Source organism: Girardinichthys multiradiatus, chromosome 6 (genome assembly GCF_021462225.1).
Source record: "Girardinichthys multiradiatus isolate DD_20200921_A chromosome 6, DD_fGirMul_XY1, whole genome shotgun sequence".
Classification (NCBI taxonomy): Eukaryota; Metazoa; Chordata; class Actinopteri; order Cyprinodontiformes; family Goodeidae; genus Girardinichthys; species Girardinichthys multiradiatus.
Window position 1 is genome coordinate 35,830,315 of NC_061799.1, and position 16,811 is coordinate 35,847,125.

The 16,811-nt window shown below is 39.2% G+C and overlaps 1 protein-coding gene across 3 annotated transcripts in view; it reads right to left on the minus strand.

The window, feature by feature from the left end:
* Positions 1–16,811, minus strand: part of LOC124870041 (piezo-type mechanosensitive ion channel component 2) — a 147,850-nt gene that overhangs the window by 94,699 nt on the left and 36,340 nt on the right. For all 3 annotated transcript variants that reach the window (XM_047368463.1, XM_047368462.1, XM_047368461.1), the window contains exon 4: positions 9,058–9,100. In XM_047368463.1, the coding sequence (XP_047224419.1) occupies positions 9,058–9,100 (43 nt within the window). The remainder of the gene's footprint in view (positions 1–9,057; positions 9,101–16,811) is intronic.

Consider the following 16,811-nt stretch of genomic DNA (forward strand, 5'->3'; position numbering starts at 1 on the left):
GGCCATGGGAGATGTTCAACTTCACTTTCATGTTCATCAAACCAATCTTTCACCAGTCTTGCTGTGTGTATTGGTGCATTGTCATCCTGATACACGGCACCACCTTCAGGATACAATGTTTGAACCATTGGATGCACATGGTCCTCAAGAATGGTTCGGTAGTCCTTGGCAGTGAAGCGCCCATCTAGCACAAGTATTGGGCCAAGGGAATGCCATGATATGGCAGCCCAAACCATCACTGATCCACCCCCATGCTTCACTCTGGGCATGCAACAGTCTGGGTGGTACGCTTCTTTGGGGCTTCTCCACACCGTAACTCTCCCGGATGTGGGGAAAACGGTAAAGGTGGACTCATCAGAGAACAATACATGTTTCACATTGTCCACAGCCCAAGATTTGCGCTCCTTGCACCATTGAAACCGACGTTTGGCATTGGCATGAGTGACCAAAAGTTTGGCTATAGCAGCCCGGCCGTGTATATTGACCCTGTGGAGCTCCCGACGGACAGTTCTGGTGGAAACAGGAGAGTTGAGGTGCACATTTAATTCTGCCATGATTTGGGCAGCCGTGGTTTTATGTTTTTTGGATACAATCCGGGTTAGCACCCGAACATCCCTTTCAGACAGCTTCCTCTTGCGTTCACAGTTAATCCTGTTGGATGTGGTTCGTCCTTCTTGGTGGTATGTTGACATTACCCTGGATACCGTGGCTCTTGATACATCACAAAGACTTGCTAAATGAACCTTTACACTCTGCTCTTACTGGTGCAATGTGCAATCAATGAAGACTGGCTACCAGGCTGGTACAATTTAGCCATGAAATCTCCCACACTAAAATGACAGGTGTTTCAGTTTCATTGTCCAACCCCTGTATATATCTCAATACATACACTGCTCAAAAAATAAAGGGAACACTTAAACAACACAATATAACTCCAAGTAAATCAAACGTCTGTGAAATCAAACTGTCCACTTAGGAAGCAACACTGATTGACAATCAATTTCACATATTGTTGTGCAAATGGAATAGACAACAGGGGGAAATCTTTGGCGATTAGCAAAACACACTCAATAAAGGAGTGGTTCTGCAGGTGGGGACCACAGACCACTTCTCAGTACCTATGCTTTCTGGCTGATGTTTTGGTTACTTTTGAATGTTGGTGGTGCTTTCACACTCGTGGTAGCATGAGACGGACTCTACAACCCACACAAGAGGCTCAGGTAGTGCAGCTCATCCAAGATGGCACATCGATGCGAGCTGTGGCAAGGTTTGCTGTGTCTGTCATCGTAGTGTCCAGAGCCTGGAGGCGCTACCAGGAGACAGGCCAGTACACCAGGAGACGTGGAGGAGGCCGTAGGAGGGCAACAACCCAGCACCAGGACCGCGACCTCCGCCTTTCTGCAAGGAGGAACAGGAGGAGCACTGCCAGAGCCCTGTAAAATGACCTCCAGCAGGCCACAAATGTGCATGTGTCTGAACAAACGGTTAGAAACCAACTCCATGAGGATGGTATGAGGACCCGACGTCCACAAATGGGGGTTGTCCTGTGCCCTGTGCTCTTCACAGATGAAAGCAGGTTCCCACTGAGCACATGTGACAGACGTGACAGAGTCTGGAGATACCGTGGAGAGCGATCTACTGCCTGCAACATTCAGCATGACCGGTTTGGCAGTGGGTCAGTAATGGTGTGGCATTTCTTTGGAGGGCCGCAAGGCCCTCCATGTGCTCGCCAGCGGTAGTCTGACTGCCATTAGGTACCGAGATGAGATCCTCAGACCCCTTGTGAGACCATATGCTGGTGCGGTTGGCCCTGGGTTCCTCCTAATGTAGGACAATGCTAGACCTCATGGGGCTGGAGTGTGTCAGCAGTTCCTGCAAGATGAAGACATTGAAGTTATGGACTGGCCCGCCCGTTCTCCAGACCTGAATCCAATTGAGGATATCTGGGACATCATGTCTCGCTCCATCCACCAACGTCACGTTGCACCACAGACTGTCCAGGAGTTGGCAGATATTTTAGTCCAGGTCTGGGAGGAGATCCCTCAGGAGACCATCCACCGTCTCATCAGGAACATGTCCAGGCGTTATAGGGAGGTCATACAGACACATGGAGGCCACACACAATACTGAGCCTCATTTTGACTTGTTTTAAGGACATTACATCAAAGTTGGATCAGCCTGTAGTGTGTTTTTACACTTTAATTTTGTGAGTGACTCCAAATCAAGGCCTCCATTGGTTAATAAATTTGATTTCCATTGATGATTTTTGTGGGATTTTGTATTCAATGAGAATATTTAATTCATTCAGATCTAGGACGTGTTATTTGAGTATGCCTTTATTTTTTTGAGCAGTGTGTATGTATATATATATATATATATATATATATATATATATAAAATTGGCTTTAATTTTACTTCCACATCAAAATTATGCACTGCTGTGGCATGGTTTATAATATGTAGTCCTCTTGAAATACCAAAATGTAAAGAAGTTCAACAGTAATGAATAATTTTGCAAAACACTTTTATTGTCTACTGAGAATCGCTTAACATGGAACAAATCTGACCAATGGAAATGGATGTGCTGCAAGTAATTCCTTAACATTCCTCTCCAACACGTTAGCTTACACAGAACACTAGTACTTTCATGGGAACAAATATAAGTGCAGCAATTAAAGGGGTTGGACAATGAAACTGAAACACCTGTCAAATTAAATTATTATTATTATTATTGTTAAATTATTGTGGTCTAAAACCAGGTGTTTCAGTTTCATTGTCCAACCTCTGTATATCTCTCAGAAAACACCACCTGTTTACACAAAACACACGGGAATCCAGAGTTTTCCGCTACTTAATTGTTCTTTTAATATGTGTTGTGCAGAATGCTTTAGGATTTTATATGGAGAACCACCCCACGTAATAAAATCAGGCTTGCTGTTTTTAAATGTATTGCTATTTACAAGTGAGTGAAATTCCATAAAACAAGAACAGAAAACTGATGAAAAAGTTTATTTGGTTGTTTTTTTAAACTTAGGAAAAAAAACTGTTCACTTATTTAAAAAATAGTTAGCTGGAACAATCAGCACACTTTTGCATCAGCAGCAGCTGAAACAAACCGAAAGGAGATGATTAAGATTTTTGGGAGCATTGTTGCTGGGATTTACGTCCTCCTATCTAACCAACCATGAAAAGATTTGTTCAGACAAGAGCCCAAACATAATCTGCAGAATGTTGCTATGACAGCTATCATAATGTCAGGCTTCATATAATCCACGTTGATGCTTTTATGCAGCCCGAGGACACGTTTTACCAGGTGTCATAATTGCATGTGCAATTACAGCAAATAAAAACTGTCCTTGAAATGGCTAACAGGTTTCCGAACCTTTAAAACGCTCTCTTTTTAATCATCCAAACTAATTTCTATTTCAGTTTTACTGCAACCGGATTGCATCCTGTGTTTGGCCACCGAAGTGTTTTTCTTTACATTTCACACTGAGCTCCAAGTGTAATTAAACAGTTCCCTATAAAATCTACTGGTAACTCTGGAGCAGCAGAGAGGGTTTGGCTGTGGTTGTAAAGCAACTGGTCATTTCAAACAAAACCAATCTCACGCTGGCCTTGAGTGGAAATAAAGCTTCTAAAAGTTGAAAACAGTGCTAATCATCATGATGGAAAATGCACACTCAGAATAAAAAACTGTTTGGGTGTTTGGCTGCTGTTGGAAAGTTAAATCTAATCAACGACGTCTGTTTCCATGCGCTTTATTGTTGAGAAGGTTTGTGCATCATCACACAGATGAAAGAGATGGAAACCATCAGAGCCCCACAACGTTAAGGCAGCAACTTTAATGACTCCCACGTTCCTCCACTTATTATGTGTGGGAATTAGAAAAACATCAGCAGTGCTACAGTCTGCAGAAAGATTCAGAGAAAAACTCCCAGTATGGACAGTTCAACATATATCGCAACACTTAGAAGTAGTTAGCATTTAAAAAGAATTAGTAAAAGTCAATCGTTAGAAAAGAAAGAACTGATCCCTGAGAATAAATAAATATTAAAACACACACAAAGGTGAACTTAGAACTTATTTTACACACCAAATGATCCAATGTAGAGAAGCAAGTCTGCGCACTTTGTTAAGCTTGCAGTAAGAGCTTAATGTTATATTTCTTAGATATTTAAAAGGAAATAACTTCCAACAATTAGAACCTGTTTAAAATAAGGAGATGTTCTAAGTATCTGACCAATCACATCCAAACAAAAAGAACATTAAAACAAATGCTAAAATTACATACAGGTGCAACTCAGTTACCTAGAATATTATTGAAAAGTTCGTTTATTTCAGTAACTCACTTACTTCACCAAGTTAAACACATTATTTACACACAGACTGACGTTTTTCAAGCCTGTAATTCTGTTATGTTGGAATTAAGATTATCGATTAATTAATATTCATCAAGAATTATAATTAACAATCATAATTTGACAAGATTTATTTCTTAACCAAAATCCTCATTTATGAATCGAAGACCAGGGATATCCTCTGGTGTTTTAACTGTGGCTCAAAGCCTTTGATAATTACAACCGTTAAATACTCGGTAATAATTGATAACTATTACCAGAAATGTCACTGTTTAATCAACTGTTTCTACCGAAACGTGGGGAACTTTTAACCTTATTTTGACTGACGAATCAGTCTTGCACAAAATAAACACAAAACGCCTTCTCTTTATCTATGTGAATATTTATTAAATCACAGCCTGATATAATCCGCTCTTCCGATTTAATAATCTTCACCTACTCAAACATGCAAAGTTCTACACAAAAAGGGGGTAAAATATCTAACTAAACAAAATAAAGCAAAACAGCAGTGGGTGCGTATGGGACCAACCAGCAGTTATGGCCAAAGGGATAATATGACAAGGGAATATGGTGTTGAACGAAGCCCGCCAGAAAGTGTAGCTTAGTGAAATGCAGAGACATAAAACATCCCCCAACTCTGGGCGGGGGTGAGCAGACAAAGAGTTATACAACTTTTGGCGGCAAGCTAGTAAGCAGTAAAGTTGAAGACAAAGAAATGGTGAATTTCCCCATGAGGGAAACAGTTTCAGGAACAGTTCAGTTTCACAGTGCACTTGCGCGCAGGTGTTCGCACGGTAAAGACACACTTGCGAGACACGGCGGTCTCCAAAAGTACCAGCAAGTTTCAAAACAATGGCATGCACATACAATTCAGAACACATTAGACTCTAAATGGCGACTCTAATCGCACTAAAATTATCCTCTATCCTGCCCACGCTATCCTTAATAAAGAAATAAAAGAAAAAGAAAAAGATGGGTTTTACTTTGTTGAAGTATTCCTTCTGAGCAGAGGGAGAGACGAAGAGGGGGGGAGTTGGAAGTTAATGTGTGTCCACAGTAAACTTCGGGAAGAGCGGTCAATCTTCGTCCTTTGTCCTCCTTGGCAAAAAGGAAAAATATGATCTGACCGTCAGCAGTCGACTAGAACCAAGCAAGGAGGGAAAGTTGCGTCTCCTTGAAACTCCATAGTTTTGGTTACGTGTTAAACTCACGTCTTCGATCGGCAAAGTGAAATTTTTGGCCTTCTCATTCCAGAAACCTCGTTCATGAATTTTTCGTTGGCCAACGAAGGAGAATAAATTAAATCCACTTGGGACTCTTTTCCAGAAATTGATGCGTTTCAGTTGCTAGTCCGGCTTCCAGCGTGAAAAGCAAAGCTTCTTTCAAATGTTCCTTTCTATATTGCCTCCTGTGACGTCAGACCTGGGACAGCCCCGTCGTATCCGCCGCAGTGGCTGCTGGGTTTTGTAGGACAGACTATCCTGCGGTACAAAATGGCCGATGACATTGGAAAGGCATTGTGGTGTCCAGCAACGTGCAAATGGTCCAATATTCAGCAAACAAGTGGTCCAACAGTTAATTGATGATGTTATGCTTAAAGCTAATAAAAATAACATTTAAGATTATTATATTACAACAGATCAATGGAACAGTATGTTTAATACCTGCTTAAAAGGTACTTTTAATCCTCATCGATTTAAGCCTCATCGGAACGGATATTCCAATTTATTGAGACGTACCTGTAGGCCCGTATAAGCAAACTTAGTATAGTGAACTGTTAACTTAGGCATAAGGAAAAGCATAAAAAGTACTTAAGTAAAAGTAAAAATAGAAATGATAAACTGGCTAATACCAACTTCTGGTTTTCTTTGAGTTCTGACCTGTTGAGTCCAATTGTCTATTTACTTCATAGGACTACATCACAAACCTATTTGCTTCAATTCAGCAGGATTGCACAACAAAAATGGTTATTTGCAATATAATTGCAGAATACTTCAATGTCAATGATATCTATTATGATTACCCCCATTTTCCTGAATATTTTCTTTCTTTTCCTTCACCAAAAAGTCCCCTGGACCTTTTTTAAACATTTAAGCTTAAAAGATACATCCAGTGCAGGTGTCCAGGGCAGGAAAAATCTATGCAACAGTCAAAAAATATTATTGGCATGAAGAGTTTGCATGTATTGGCACTTAAAGTCTAATATCCTACCAAGTATCGATTAATCTCTTGACAATTTTTTTGATTAATCGGTTGATAATCGGATCATGACATATTCCTTTTCGGAGCAAAAAGGCCCAAGCAGGGATAACAGTCTAAGCTCATCGTACTAAATTAAAAAATATCTTAACAATATTGCTCAAAGTGTAAAAAGAAATATGACAGGCAGTCTGTTTAAATGTTAAGAAATTGTTATTTCAAATAAAATCACAGGTGCAACACTTTTTGGCACAATTTCAATATTCCTATAAAATAAATGTAGCAAGAGGGTTTTTTAAATAAAAACATGACTTTTTTCAAGGTTTTCAAGATTTTCTGTTTCCCTGGGGTATAAATAAGATGTGAAAGACCCACTTCTTTAGCCTCAGGCCACTAGGCTGGACGAAGACCCAGGTTATCTTGTCACTTGCACACTGAAGTGGATAATAAGGGAAATGAAGCAAAGCACACAGTTTAGGCCATGTAGCCTTTCTGTCCTTCCATTGACAATTTAAATGTTTGCTAAATACTGTAGAGATTTAAACTGTGAGCCTGTGTGGGAACTCTGGCTTTAGTCAGATGAGACTAAGACTGACCTTTTATGCAACAAGTGGGTCTGGTGTGGAACATGAGGATGAATTTGTTGAAAAGCACCTCAAGCCCACTCTTAAACGTATGGTGGCGGACGTCTGATAATGTGGACCTGTTTCTCTGCCCTGGAAACCTTGGCAGAGGGCGCATCATCATGAAATCTCTTGAAGGCCAGAACATTTTGAACAAAAAGAATCTGGTGGACTCGACCAGGAAACTGAAAATGGGTTGCTAATGGGTCTTGGAGTAGGAAAATGATGCAAAACATGTAAAATAGAAATGCCTCGCAGAACTGAAATCCTAGAAATAACCTGTGGGGTGAGCTGAAGAGAAGGAAACATTGGAAAGGGTCCAGATGTCGGGACAATCCAGAGACACTGTGCACAAAGAAAAGTGCTGTCCTATTTACAACAGCAGGGGAGCTAATTATGTTTTCTTTAACATTCATTCATTTCTTAACCTGGGATTATTTCCCCCTCTGATTAAATGCACTAAAGGCAAGGCAAGATTCATAGAAAGGATCATTGGAAACGTTTTACAGGACTAACAAAGGAACAGATTAAAAAACACACAAATTTAAAGATTGGATTGTTTGAAAATGCTCAGTGTGCGATTACGATTCTGCAATAAAAGATGAATTTATAGTAAGACTTTTTACATATCTTTATCAAATGTGCCTATTAGTGTGTAGGGCAGTGCAGCAACAAAACCAGAACTCCAATATGATCTTTATTCTTCTTAAATGACACTTTACTACAACAAAAAAAGTTATTTACTCTTTTAAAAGACTTTATCAACAGGAAATAAAAGAGGAAAAGAAAATACACAACAGCTTTGAGTCTTCTGGAGGCTCCTTTACATTTTCCTCCGCCCGGGCAGTAAAATGTAGCCATTACAGCAGTAAATATTGTATATGCACTACATATGATCCTCAGCACAAACAGGTAAAATGTTTATGGGTCTATTTCCGCCACTTAACTGTAGAGTACACAATCCACCCAGGGCTGATGAGTGCTGGAAAAAGGACGTGGCTGTGTTTCGGACATTCCCGTACTTACAGACCGCATTTAATATGATCACGGGGATGTGCTGAGACAGGCGCAAACAAAAGCCTTGAAAAATAGACCCTTCAAGCGCAGTGTGAGGGTTAACTGGGTTTAGCATTCATTAACAATCCACAAAGGGACAGGTTAGGAGGTGGTGAGAAGATGAGCCAGTGTGGCTAAATGCAAAAAGTGGTGGTTAATGTTGTCGAGAGGCAGCTATATTTAGGCTACTTTGGGTATTCTTTTCCTAAGGAATAGAGTGAAAAAGAAGGAAAGTGCATGGAGTATGTGTTAAAAGTTTTTCCTCAGTTCATTTCCAATAAAATAAGTCTAATCTGCCATCTAGCTGCCAAAATCTTTACTTTTACCTGTGAAATTAGAGCAAAGATTAATTTAAGCAGCCTAACTGATACATAGATATATGTTTTTTAAAGAACGTGCACCCTAAAAATTCACAACTTATTTATGTCAGGATATTAAAAGAAATGACTGCATTTTATTATTGTTGTAATTTAAGATTGGGTTTACCAAATTCAACATGTTTTCTTTTTCTATATAAAAAAAGATGTATGTAATTTATAAGAACAGACACAAATTCATTTGCAAACAGATTCCTTAAATTAACAGCTCCTTTAAATTTATAAGGATTCATTTACAAACTCAGTATTTACAACCATTTGCCAATATACACATTAACATGTTGGCAATTAATGCAAAATGTAATAGATATCCATATCCAAAACACCCAGATATGCAGTAAAATAATGTACAAAAACAAGGACATTCACCAAATCTTAGCAGTGATTTGATTGTAAAATGCTTTTTGTTTTTTTTAGTAGTTTAAATAACTATTTTCTTACCTCTCAAAGCCAATCTGTCGTATAGAGCTCTCCCACGGCGAACCTAGAACAAATAACATGAAAGGATTTAAAATAGAGATATTTTTTCTGTTTACCGACAAACACAAGTGACATGGGCTGATATTTGAAAAAAAATCAAAAATCAGTATAATCGGGCCCCGGAGAGTAAACTTGAGCAGCCTTAGGATTTACATATTTTCCAAGAAATACATCATTAACATGTAGTTTTCTGTACTTTAAATCAAAACACAAAAAGACTATACAAATGTATGGAGTTAAATTTGTCTCAATATTATTCAATCAAACAAAAAACTAATCTCAATCAAAAAAAATAATATTCAATCAAAACAAACTAATCTCAATCAAAAAAATAATATTCAATCAAAACAAACTAATCTCAATCAAAAAATATTAAGTTGTGATCAAAACTTTCAGAGTTTTTTCTCACAAAGAGAAAAAAGTTATTTGCAAACCATAAACTTTTATTTGATCATGTCAAAAATCTTTGGTTACGAGTCTCGCTTTTTTGGTTTTGACGCTCTCTGTTTTTGGTTGAACTCAACGAATTTTGAGTTCTGGAAACATGAACATCCTGGGCGGGGCCTAAAGACGAACGCTGTAAGACGTTTCCCTATTGGTTAGCGCTGAATAAAGCAGCAGAATCTGATCCCCCGCATCTCTGAACTTCTGCTCGAACTGCAGAGCTTGCAGCGTCGCTTCAGTGAGGAGACATCAACTCTACAGAAGAAAACTGCGCTCAAGTGAGCCGAAAGTCAGAAATACGCGGTGACGTCAGCCGACACCAGCTCTCTCTTAAAGATTAGCGTCGGACATGCAAGGTGCATTACGGTAATGGAGCAGAAAGGACCCGATCCTGGCAACGGTAGAGAAAATAAGAGGAAAACAGAAAAGTAACCTTCAGAACATTTATATTAATTACATTTTTACAACTTTCACATTCATGTTTTATGTAAAAGAATAAATATTTTATATTTTACTGTACAGTTTTGGAGAAATATCTTGTCAAAATACCTCAAAATGCTCAACCATTATATGCATTTGTCCCACTTTCAGGAATTTATTTCTCCAAAACCATGAGAGGTGACAACACAATCTCTTCAGATTTTATCAGAGGGTCATCTACGCTATAACCAGAATTAGTATTTCATAATTTTACTGTAAAGGTTTGGAGAAATACACAACTACCCCAAGTGTAGTATAAAACAGAATCTATGTCGGGCAGACGGCATCCCATAATCCTGTGTGTTGTCCTCACAACCCGTGATACTTCCTCTCCTGTGCAGTTCCCTCACCACACTGTCATGCTGAGACGCAGAGTGCTTTCCACCGTGGCCCTGTAGATATCTGTAAGCAGCTGAGGAGATGAAGAAGAGCTGTTGTTGTACCTTCTTCAACAGGCAAGGGGCGTTTCCAGTCCAGGAGAGGTCAGAGGAGATCTGGATGCTCTTGCACTTTAAGTTGTCCAAACCACTTCCCAGGATCTCATCGACCTCACCAAAAGGAAGCGTTTGTGGTACTTTGTTGGGGTAGTTGTGTATTTCTCCAGAAACCTACAGTGGAATTATGAAATACTCATTCTGGTTATAATATAGATGACCCTCTAATAAAATCTGAAGAGATTGTGTTGTCACCTCTCATGGTTTTGGAGAAATAAATTCCTGAAAGTGGGACAAATGCATATAATGGTTGAGCATTTTGAGGTATTTTGACAAGATATTTCCCCAAAACTGTACAGTAAAATATAAAATATTTATTCTTTTACATAAAACATGAATGTGAAAGTTGTAAAAATGTAATTAATATAAATGTTCTGTAGGTTACTTTTCTGTTTTCCTCTTATTTTCTCAACCGTTGCCAGGATCGGGTCCTTTCTGCTCCATTACCGTAATGCGCCTTGTATGCGCGACGCTAATCTTTAAGAGAGAGCTGGTGTCAGCTGACGTCACCGCGTATTTCTGACTGTCGGCTCACTTGACCGCAGTTTTTTTCTGTAGAGTTGATGTCTCCTCACTGAAGCGACGCTGCAAGCCCTGCAGTTCGAGCAGAAGTTCAGAGATGCGGGGGATCAGAGTCTGCTGCTTTAGTCAGCGCTAACCAATAGGGAAACGTCTTACATCGTTTGTCTTTAGGCCCCGCCCAGGATGTTCATGTTTCCAGAACTCAAAATTCGTTGAGTTCAACCAAAAACAGAGAGCGTCAAAACCAAAAAAGCGAGACTCGTAACCAAAGATTTTTGACCTGCGCAAATAAAAGTTTATGTTTTGCAAATAACTTTTTTCTCTTTGTGAGAAAAAACTCTGAAAGTTTTGATCACAAGTTAATATTTTTTGATTGAGATTAGTTTGTTTTGATTGAATAATATTGAGACAAATTTAACTCCATACATTTGTATAGTCTTTTGTGTTTTGATTTTGATTGAATATTATTTTTTTGATTGAGATTAGTTTTTTTTGATTGAATATTATTTTTTTGATTGAGATTAGTTTTTTTTTATTGAGATTAGTTTTTTGTTTGATTGAATAATATTGAGACAAATTTAACTCCATACATTTGTATAGTCTTTTGTGTTTTGATTTTGATTGAATATTATTTTTTTGATTGAGATTAGTTTTTTTTTATTGAGATTAGTTTTTTGTTTGATTGAATAATATTGAGACAAATTTAACTCCATACAAATGTTGCTGGCTTTGTATTTTCACAAGTTGGAAAAGATTCGAATTTTTGCTGCGTTCAATTTGAACTCAAAAAGTCAGAAAAAAAACATAAAATGTTTCTAAATTATTGACAGTGGGCAAAACAAATGAGAAAACCCAGTGCTTAAGATCCAACATCTGAGGTATATACACCTACAGAACATTGGTCCAATTCCTTAAAACAAGTAGCTAATCAGGCAATCACATGGCAGCTACTTAGTCCATTTAGGCATCTAGATGTGGTAAAGAGTACTTTACCGAAACTCAAACACAATATGCTCAACAGAAGACTTGCAGGTTTTGGTCCAAAAAAGAGAAAACAGTGAGCAAGCAGCAGTTTTGTGAATTTAAATGCTTTACTGATGTCAGAGGTCAGAGAATGAGTGGACTGGTTTAAGATGACAGATGTTCAAATAGCCACTCCTTACAACCAAGGTATACAGAATAACACCTCATACATGACACATCAAAACTCTCAGGGAGATGGGCAACAGCAGCTGAAGACCACAAGGGTGGCACTCTTGTCAGCGGAGAACAGCAAACTGAGGCTCTAAATCACACTGGCTCACCAACAGTGGGCTTTCAGATGGTAGGGTTTGAGTATAAACAACAAAAAGGCATGGATGCCTTGTATCGAGAGTTTAGGATGGTGTTGGCGGTGGTATAATGGTTCATCCTTCCATCCACTCAATTTCTTATGGTTGTTCGAGATCGGGTCATGAGGGTTCCTGGTCCTGGAGACAAACCAAGACATCCCTTCTCCTAGCCACACGCTAAAGCTCACTTTTGTAGAAAAACCAAGGCATTGTCAGGCCTGAAGGGATATAGAGTTCCTCCAGCAAGTTCTGGGTCTGCCTTGGGGTCTCCTCATGTGGAGGGAGGCACCCAGGAGGCATCCTGCTCAGAAGCTTGAACCCCACAATGAGGAAAGTCAACACATTACATCTAAGGCTAACTCCAGCCACCATACAAAGGAAGCTAATTTCAGCCGCTTGTATCTGGGATCTTTTTCTAATGGTCATGATTCGTATCTCATGACTATAGGTGAAGGTCGAAACATAGACGGACCAATCCATCGATTCTACGTTATTCCTGAACAGGCCCCAAGATATTTTAACGCCTCTGCTTGAGGCAGAGGCTGACTGCCCACCACCACAAACGCTCTCTACCTTTTATTCAGTTGAAGACCATGACATCAGACATGGTGTGTTATAGTGTGGGAGATGTTTTCTTGGCTAATTTTGGGTCCCTTAGTACTAACTGAGCAAGGTTCAAACACCACAGCCTATCTGAGTATTGCTGCTGCCCATGTTTATACCAGATAACAATCTGCTTTCTGGAGTAGAGTTCACTCTACTCCAACAGTCTCCACAACAACCAGATCCAATCCACAGAGCACCCTTGGGATGTGGTGAGACAGGAGTGTTGCATCACAGATGTACAGCAAACAAAATCTACAACAACTGTGTAATGCAATCATACCAATATATAGCTCATATTTCTAAGGATTGTTTCAGACACCTTGTATCTATGTTGCAAAGAATTAAGGCAGTTCAGACACCAAAAAGGGGTCCAACCTGACAGGTGTACCTAATAAAGTGGCCATTAACACAACATTAATCCTTGACACCTCTCCAAGGATTCCCACATATTCAATTTACCACTGAGATTGATATTCTTGGGCTCTTTTTCAGGTACCGGTATACCTGAATGCTTTGTTGGTTCAATGGATGAATAATTAGGTGCTAAACTTTACTGAACTGAGGTTTCAGGTTTACAATGTGCAGAGAGGACACTGCAGATGTTAAATATGCTTTAAAAAGATATCGCAGACAAAGCACTTCATCTCACTGAGTTTATCTGCTGTTCCACATGAGTGGAAATTACAGATACTTTTTAGGGAGGTGATTGTTAAGTTAACAACTGTGAAAGAAGTGTTCACTTGCAAGGAGGACAAAAAGAGGTCACTGTGGATGGTTCGATATCTTCAAAGAATTGAAACAATACAGAAAAAGGCTTAGTTTGCAGTCTGATGATAAATACATGGGGCAGCAGGATTAAAAAAGGGAGATTTAAACACAAAAACTAAGGATTTTCTTGACAGGGACATGCACTTTTTCCCTATCAAAACATACAGCAATACTGCTTTATTATAATGCAGTACTGTTCAACATGCTGTAAAATACAAAACACCACAGGTACTGTATTTAAAGAAATACAAAATATTACTGTACCGCACTGCCAGTAATCTAATGTCCTAAATAAATACCAGAAAGTAATTACAGTATCATACTAGGTTCCTTATTTAGTTGTACTGACATAAATTCCACTGAAGGACCCTTCAAGCATATAATGTTACCTGACAGCATGCATAGCAAACCATGCTCCGTTAACACTGATAGAAAAACAGCAGACTGGCAATTTGTTGTTTTTTTTAAAATCAAATATATTTAATTTCCTTATCCAACTGCTTGCAAATAGAAAGTTAGTAATAACTGTTCAAAATCACACAGATGTAAAAGCAAAGAAGCATGAGTTTTCATCATGGGTTTTCTGCAAGTTGTTAGAAGTTAAAGCCAACGATTATGGCTTTTAATATACAGGTCCTTCTCAAAATATTAGCATATTGTGATAAAGTTCATTATTTTCCATAATGTCATGATGAAAATTTAACATTCATATATTTTAGATTCATTGCACACTAACTGAAATATTTCAGGTCTTTTATTGTCTTAATACAGATGATTTTGGCATACAGCTCATGAAAACCCAAAATTCCTATCTCACATAATTAGCATATCATTAAAAGGGTCTCTAAATGAGCTATGAACCTAATCATCTGAATCAACGAGTTAACTCTAAACACCTGCAAAAACTTCCTGAGGCCTTTAAAACTCCCAGCCTGGTTCATCACTCAAAACCCCAATCATGGGTAAGACTGCCGACCTGACTGCTGTCCAGAAGGCCACTATTGACACCCTCAAGCAAGAGGGTAAGACACAGAAAGAAATTTCTGAACGAATAGGCTGTTCCCAGAGTGCTGTATCAAGGCACCTCAGTGGGAAGTCTGTGGGAAGGAAAAAGTGTGGCAGAAAACGCTGCACAACGAGAAGAGGTGACCGGACCCTGAGGAAGATTGTGGAGAAGGGCCGATTCCAGACCTTGGGGGACCTGCGGAAGCAGTGGACTGAGTCTGGAGTAGAAACATCCAGAGCCACCGTGCACAGGCGTGTGCAGGAAATGGGCTACAGGTGCCGCATTCCCCAGGTCAAGCCACTTTTGAACCAGAAACAGCGGCAGAAGCGCCTGACCTGGGCTACAGAGAAGCAGCACTGGACTGTTGCTCAGTGGTCCAAAGTACTTTTTTCGGATGAAAGCAAATTCTGCATGTCATTCGGAAATCAAGGTGCCAGAGTCTGGAGGAAGACTGGGGAGAAGGAAATGCCAAAATGCCAGAAGTCCAGTGTCAAGTACCCACAGTCAGTGATGGTCTGGGGTGCCGTGTCAGCTGCTGGTGTTGGTCCACTGTGTTTTATCAAGGGCAGGGTCAATGCCGCTAGCTATCAGGAGATTTTGGAGCACTTCATGCTTCCATCTGCTGAAAAGCTTTATGGAGATGAAGATTTCATTTTTCAGCATGACCTGGCACCTGCTCACAGTGCCAAAACCACTGGTAAATGGTTTACTGACCATGGTATCACTGTGCTCAATTGGCCTGCCAACTCTCCTGACCTGAACCCCATAGATAGATATTGTGAAGAGAACGTTGAGAGACTCAAGACCCAACACTCTGGATGAGCTAAAGGCAGCTATCGAAGCATCCTGGGCCTCCATAAGACCTCAGCAGTGCCACAGGCTGATTGCCTCCATGCCACGCCGCATTGAAGCAGTCATTTCTGCCAAGTATTGAGTGCATAACTGTACATGATTATTTGAAGGTTGACGTTTTTTGTATTAAAAACACTTTTCTTTTATTGGTCGGATGAAATATGCTAATTTTGTGAGATAGGAATTTTGTGTTTTCATGAGCTGTATGCCACAATCATCCGTATTAAGACAATAAAAGACCTGAAATATATCAGTTAGTGTGCAATGAATCTAAAATATATGAATGTTAAATTTTCATCATTACATTATGGAAAATAATGAACTTTATCACAATATGCTAATATTTTGAGAAGGACCCGTAAAGCACAATGAATTCAACATGAAGATTGAGAAGATGCAAAGAAGTTGCAATATCCAGTTTAGATAAATATAATATTCATCATAACTGTTTATATATTCAAATGCACACAAAAAAGTTTGGTAAATTAATCGGAAATGTTATGTTTCTATATTTTTTTTATCATTTTGCTGCCCTGTATTCTGCAGGTAACATAGAATGTGTATGAAAAAGGTTTCTGTAGGCAAACAAGTTTCGAAAAATCAACCTTTATTGTACAAAAGTGTTTCAGTGTTGAAACATACAGTGCCTTGTGAAAGTATTCAGCCCCCTTGAACTTTTCAACCTCTTGCCACATTTAAGGCTTCAAACATAAAGATATAAAATTGTAATTTTTTGTGAAGAATCAACAAGTGGGACACAATCGTGAAGTGGAATGAAATTTATTGGATGTGTCAAACTTTTGTAACAAATAAAAAACTGAAAACTGGGGCGTGCAATATTATTCGGGCCCCTTGCGTTAATACTTTGTAGCGCCACCCTTTGCTGCAATTACAGCTGCAAGTCTCTTGGGGTTTGTCTCTATCAGTTTTGCACATCGAGAGACTGCTCTCTGCGCTTTGAACAGAACACTGAGACTCTCACAGAGCAGGTCCATTTATATGGAGACTTGATTACACACAGGTGGATTCTATTAATCATCATCAGTCATTTGGGACAACATTGGATCAATCAGAGATCCTCAATGAACTTCTGAAGTGAGTTTGCTGCACTGAAAGTAAAGGGGCCGAATAATATTGCACGGCCCACTTTTCAGTTATTCATTTGTTGAAAACGTTTAACACATACAATAAATTTCATTCCACTTCACGATT